Source organism: Sus scrofa, chromosome 9, assembly GCF_000003025.6.
Source record: "Sus scrofa isolate TJ Tabasco breed Duroc chromosome 9, Sscrofa11.1, whole genome shotgun sequence".
In the NCBI taxonomy this organism is placed as follows: Eukaryota; Metazoa; Chordata; class Mammalia; order Artiodactyla; family Suidae; genus Sus; species Sus scrofa.
Window position 1 is genome coordinate 131,712,465 of NC_010451.4, and position 6,893 is coordinate 131,719,357.

General features: G+C 51.4%; 1 protein-coding gene across 1 annotated transcript; it reads left to right on the plus strand.

Annotated features, from left to right (window-relative positions):
- Positions 394-3,715, plus strand: RD3 (retinal degeneration 3). The gene is made up of 2 exons (XM_021063864.1): positions 394-766; positions 2,549-3,715. Exons 1-2 carry the CDS (start codon positions 471-473, stop codon positions 2,838-2,840), a joined length of 588 nt encoding a protein of 195 aa, XP_020919523.1. The 5' UTR covers positions 394-470; the 3' UTR covers positions 2,841-3,715.

A 6,893-nucleotide genomic window follows, 5' to 3' on the forward strand; every position in this document is an offset into this window, starting at 1 on the left:
TTGCAAAGTTACTTTCTTTTAGGGAATGACAGGGATCTGCCAGGCAGGTTACCTAACTGGTGCTGATCAGGTGATTCCTGATTGATTTGTTCAAAATAACATTCCTGGGAGAGCCAAAAGTGTAATGAAGTCTTGGTTTGGGGATTCGGGACTTAGCACAAGTGACTCCATTTTGGGCTCTGCTGTCTTGTTTCTGTTTTTGTTTGGAGTTAGCCAGGATTCAGGAGGCGGCTTCTCTGGCTCAATCATCTGGATGCTTTGGGGACTGTTATAACCACGTGAATATCTTCCTCTCTGTGGTGTTTGAAGCTGCCTAAGTTTATTCACAACTGCTTCTCACGACAGCCCTACCCTGTCTTTCGGATTTAGAAATGTTTGCTCAGAGAGGTTAAGCGACTTCCTCGAGGCCACCCAACTGTGAGGAGGGAGAAAGTCATCTTGCTCGGGTCTCAGGCAGGGCCTGGGGCGCCATGTCCCTCACCCCGTGGCTCCGGTGGCACGCGGCCCCACCTCGGCTGTCATCGCGGAGTCCTGCCGAGATGGTGCTGGAGACGCTCATGGTGGAGCTGGCAGGGCAGATGCGAGAGGCCGAGAGGCAGCAGTGGGAGCGCAGCAAGGCGGTCCGGAAGATCTGCACCGGGGTGGACTACAGCTGGCTGGCCAGCGCGCCCCGGCCCGCCTACGACCTCAGCCCTGGGGAGAGGCTGCAACTGGAGGACGTCTGCGCCAAGATCCACCCATCCTACTGTGGGCCCGCCATCCTCAGGTAACTCCTGGCGCTGGGGCTGGCACTGCCCGATCCAGGGACGGGGGCTCCATGCCAGGGGCCTGGGGCTACAAGCACTGGAGGCCAGGGCCTGCAGGAACCAGCTCTCTGTTAGAAGGAGCAAGGCAGGAGGAAGAATCTGGCAGAGGCCGTGGAATGCCAGGTGGGTGGGCGGGCGGGGCTCGGGGGCAGGAGGGGGCGGGGCAGCCCTGGAGGCAGGTGAGTTTGGGTGGGCGAGAAGCGCAGGCCTCTTCGCCTGCCCAGACTGCTATCTTCCCAGATTGTAACATGGCTGGTTCCCTCTACTTCACCAGTTCATCTCCCATGTTACCTTCTGGGAGAGGTTTTTCCACATTCTCTCTCTAAACTGGGTTTCTCAATGATCCTGTTTCATACTAGCTTGCCTCAGAAGTGTGTGTGTGTGTGTGTGTGTGTGTGTGTGTGTACACGTGAGAAGGGTCCAGAGCCCCGGGCCACAACCATGTTCCTGAACTAAGCTGTGACCCACGTGGTCCAGTCTCGCTTGGATTCCTGTTGAAGTCAAGCAAGCCGAGCCCAATGGCTAAAAGGCATTGCAAAAGTAACTCGTTCTTTATCTGCATTTCTCAGACACTAGTAAAGGAATACGGATCCACAGTAAAACCTCTTCAAGTCCTCCGCAGTCTCCCCAAATCTCCCCCCAGCAGATGCAGCAATTGTATACCTTTTTCTTTGAAATTCCCCTTAAAAATGTCTCCCTTTTCAGTCCTATTCATGCTCCCTTGGGTTTTGTGGTCTCATACCACTCTCCTTCTTCCTCCAGGCTGAGAAGCTCCCCCCCCCCATTTTGCTTATTCTGCACCATGGAAGGCCCCCAAATCTTAGGATTCCAGAGGCATCCTGGGGACAGGGGAGGGGGTGGGGCGAGTCATGGGAGGGGCTGATGAGAGCATCCAATCTGGCGAACCAAACCTCATACATGAGAGGGGGCTGAAGCCGCTCCTGAGATCAGCAGCCAGTCCCATTTCCTGTCTCACTGCTGAAAAGGTTTGAGAAATCCTGACTGCGTGCGGGCGGGGGAGCCCAGGCATTACTCAACTGGCTAGCTGGCGTTCGTTCTGGAGCTTTAAGCCGGAGGCAGTGTTAGGCAGAGGAAACCGCTTGCGAAAACACGGCAAGGATCCGGGAGAACCGGGGGCGCCGGAGGACCACGCGTGATTCTTCCCGGCGGCGGCGCAGACAGGGCAGGGAGCAGGGAGCCTGGAGTGCGTGGCCAAACAGCTCGCCCTCACCCAGGAGGTGGCGGGAGCTATGGAAGGAATGTTCGGGGCAGTGGCATCATCGGGTGTACATTTCAGAGCAATCACGCAGGCCAGGGAGGGCAGGGGGGTGGGAGAGCGTCAGTCAGAAAAGAAGGCCTTGGAGAGGTGGGCTCCCCTCACCCCTGCTCCCTGGATGGATAACGCGAGGTGAGTGGCAGGATCGTTCCCTATGCCAGCGCATTAAACCGCCCAAAAAGGCAGCTATGACCCCAGTGTACAGACGAGCAAGCTGAGTCTCATGGAGGCCAGAAGTGGCAGAGCTGGGATTTGAATCCCGGAGGAGCTGGAGCACTAGGGAGGTGGTGGGCGGGGCGGGGGCCCTGATTCCCCTCAGAAGAGGGGAAGGGGAGGAAATGCGAATTGCCACGGGGCTGTCCCAGGACGCCCCTGGGGTTGGACATGGCCCGTGCCAAGGCCAGGCGACCGGCCGCCGCACCCCCTCACTCTTCACCCCCCCCCGGCCCCCGCGCTCCGCACCCAGGTTCCGGCAGCTGATGGCGGAGCGGGAGCCGGAGGTGCAGGAGGGGTCGCGGCTCTTCCGCTCGGTGCTGCAGGAAGTCCTGGAGAGGATGAAGCAGGAGGAGGCGGCGCACAAGCTGACGCGCCAGTGGAGCCTGCGGCCCCGCGGCGGCCTGGCCCCCTTCAAGGGCCGCGCGCGCATCGCCCCGTTCGCCAGTGACATCCGCACCATCTCCGAGGACGTGGAGCGCGACGCGCCGCCGCCGTCCCGGACCTGGAGCATGCCCGAGTTCCGGGCGCGAAAAGAGGACTGACCCGGCCTTCAGCTGCCCTGGAGCAGAGGCGGCTACGGAGGGGCATGATAGGACCGCCCGGGTCCTGGAACCTCCCTACCCGCCTGCCCCAGACACGCGGGCCAAGGAGACCCCACGGCCCACCCCATATACGCCTGTAGGACGGAGCAACCCTTCCTGCCCACCCTCTCCCACTGGCCACTCGGCCTAAAGTAAGGGCTCACTGCTCCCCCGAACAAGTCCTTCCCCGACCCGCAGAGATGAGGGTCTTGGCAGACAAACCAGTCCCCTCTCCATCTTCTACTTCTGTCTGGAACGGGAAGAGTTGCCCTGCCTTTTGCCAAGTCATGAGTTCTCACCCCAACTTGGGGATGTCCTATTCACCTCCTCTCCCTGGGTAATGACAAGGGACCTGTTGGCTGGCGTCCATTCTCTGCTGGTGACTGGGGGGGCTCACCGCTGCAGGTGTGTCACAGCCTTGTAGATGGGCAGAGCTGGAAGGGGCCCTCCCTATAGGCTTTCCTGTCCTTCCACTCCTAACACGGTTCGATCCTGATGATGGGCATGTGCTTCACCCAGTGTGTGGGTCAGCGACGGCAAATCTGAAAGACGGAAGATCTCCCCACACACTCTGGGCTGAAGTCTGGCCTGGAGGGATGGGTGGGCAAAGCGTCTGCCCCCAACTATCAGAGCATGCTCAGAAAATGCAAGTTGGTCTTAATATTAGTCTAAACAAAATGCCAGGAGTAAATGAGGGGAAATCTATGTGTTTCCTGATCAAACATAGTGGTAAAAAAATTTTTTTGGCCACACACATGGCATGTGGACGTTTGGTGCCAGGGATCAAAACCGAGCCACAGCAGTGACCCAAGCCACAGCAGTGACGATGCTGGATCCTAACCCATTGCACCACCAGGGAACTCCAAAAATTTTCTTTGAATGATCTGGCTTTGAATTATTTTTTATTTTTTATGTTTTTTTTTTGTCTTTTTGCCATTTCTTGGGCTGCTCCCGTGGCGTATGGAGGTTCCCAGGCTAGGGGTCAAATCGGAGCTATAGCCGCTAGCCTACGCCAGAGCCACAGCAACGCAGGATCCAAACTGTGTCTGCAACCTACACCACAGCTCAGGGCAAAGCCGGATCCTTAACCCACTGAGCGAGGCCAGGGATTGAACCCGCAGCCTCAAGGTTCCTAGTCGAATTTGTTAACCACTGAGCCACGATGGGAACTCCAGGCTTTGGATTATTTTCACTCAGATCTGGACATAGAATCATAGGATGTGGAAGACCTCTCATCCAACAGCATCAGGAACAGAGTTAATTGGCTCATTAACATAAGTGGTGAAAGTTGAGAATCACCTAAGTAAAAATACACACCGTAAACATCATACATTTTCTAAGATATAAAAAGATCATGCAACTGCCAAACTTTTAAAGCAGGTCCAAGTAGTGTTCACTTTTTTTGTTACACGTTTGGGTTGTCTGATGGGAGTTCTGCACTTAAGTTTTATTCCCTTGTGTGTGCTTTAATCGTAACAATAAGAACAGGTATAAACAAGTTTTGGAATGAACACAAGGACGCTTGGTCAGCAGACAACTCAGTTTTGGGAGCAAATGTGGTGGGAGAGCTAGATAAAGTTTCCTAGCTGTGAGCTTTCTGGGTGCCCTGGATGTGATCAGCATATTTTCCCAAGGGAAGGAAGTGTCAGGCTCAACCTGCGGGGAGGGGGCTTCCGAAGAGGCCAGTTAAGAAAACACCTGCTGTTTTTCCTCACTCCCACCACCCTGCATGTACCTATTCTCCCCAAAGAAAAGGAAGACATGAGGCTTTCGTCATTCCTTCTATCTATTTACTTACTACTACTATCATTATTATAATTGCTTTTTAGAGTCGCACCTGCGGCATATGGACGTTCCCAGTCTAGAGGTCAAATTGGAGCTGTAGAGGCTGGTCTACAGCACAGCCACAGCAACACAGGATCTGAACCGTGTCTGTGACCCACATCACAGCTCATGGCAACACTAGCTCCCTGACCCACTGAGCAAGGCCACGGATCGAACCCACATCCTCCTGGGTACTAGCTGGGTTCGTTTCCGCTGAGCCACGATGGGAGCTCCTCATCGTGTTCTTTTACATTGAAGTAGCTTGCCTCCCACGAAACCTTTCCTGCCCACCTCATCCAGGACAGACAGACCCCACCAGCACGAGACCCCTGTCTTCCCACTGCAGGAATCCCAGCTGCTGGTATTCAAACTGGGGGAAGTTGCTCCTCTGGACTCAAGCTGTTAAAAGAGAGGAATGAAGTCTGCCTCAATTTCTAGCTTTAAAACTCCAACAACAACAAATGAAAGAACAAAACAGTCTGAGAGCCTGCTTGTGAGTGTGATAGAGGCTGGTGGCAGTTAGAGGCAGGGGTTGAGCGCCCTCCAGACTGAACAGTCTTTTCACACCGGCCACTAGGGGGAGCCAGTGGGTGAATATATTTTATTTTTATTTCACTTTGTGGTTTATTTTTTTCACCTGTTGAGCCTTATGAACAATTTCAGACACACAGAAAAGTATAGGGAAAACTGTAAGGCGCCTCCATATGCCTATTACCAAGGTTTAATCGTTACTAACATGTTGCCATATTTGCTCTTCTATTTTTTGGTGAAGTATTTTTCAAATAAATCTAAGACATCATGACATTTGACCCCTGAATACTTCAGAATGCACTGCAAAAGAATAAGGAAAATGTCCTGTGTAACTACAATTCTATCACTCCCAACAAAATTAACAGTAATTCCTTAGTATCATGTAATACCCAAGCCATTCAAATTTCCCTGCCTATTCCCAACAAATGATCTTTGCAGCTTATTCCTCTGAATAAGGATCTAATCAAATCCTGCATGTTGAAAAGGAAGTTGTAGTTGGTTTTGATCACGTGATGTTTATCTAATTCCACAATCAAGTGTGGGTTAAGAAGAAAATGCTTATGAAACATAAGTGTTAGAAAGCCGTAAATTAATGACTGCACATAAATGATAACAATTATGCAAATTATCCTAAGCATCCTCTTTACTCAGACCTCGTTATTTTCATTTGATTAAAGTTCTTCCATAGCAACCAAGATTCTCTAATACCCTGAAAAGTAACATCAAAAATCGATAGTGAGGGAGTTCCCTTCATAGCTCAGTGGTTAACGAACCGACTAGGATCCATGAGAATGCGGGTCTGATCCCTGGCCTCCCTCAGTGGGTTAAGGATCCAGCATCGCCGTGAGCTGTGGTGTAGGTTGCAGACTCAGCTTGGACCCTGCATTGCTGTGGCTGTGGCATAGGCCAGCAACTGCAGCTCCAACTTTTTTTTTTTTTTTTTTAAGGGCTGGCATATGGAGGCTCCCAGGCTAGGAGCTGAATCAGAGCTGTAGCCGCCAGCCTATGTCAAAGGCATGGCAACCCCATGATCTGAGCTGCATCTGAAACCTACACCACAGCTCATGGCAATGCTGGATCCTTAACCCACTGACCTGGGGCAGGGATCAAATGTGCGTCCTCATGGATACTAGTCAGGTTCGTTTCTGCTGAGCCACGACAGGAACTCCTACAGCTCTGATTTCACCTGTAGCCTGGGAACTTCCATATGCCGTGGGTGTGGCCCTAAAAAAAAAAAAAAAAGGCAAAAAATATCAATAGTGACGCTTTATCTAATTTGGCTTTTCATTTGGTGAAAATACTCTCCACATATATGTGTCTTAGTTTTTGAGACATGCGTGCAAACAGTAACTGAAAACCTTCTCCTCCTTTCCTGCCATTTAGAAACAAAAGACTAAAATTTATCAAAATAACACAAGGGAAATCTCAAGAATTCTAATAGTAGGTAATGAGAAAAATTTGTCTATTTTTGATGACATTCAACACGTAGTGAAATTTCAGTCTATCTTAATATTCATGTAGCTCCCCAACGAAAACACAATATGTTATTTGAAAATTCATTCAACAATAAATCATTATTAGACAGTTATTTTAAATCAATTTAACACCTTGTGTCGTTTGCTTAACAGGGAAATTGGCGTCTGTTTTTTTTTTTTTTTG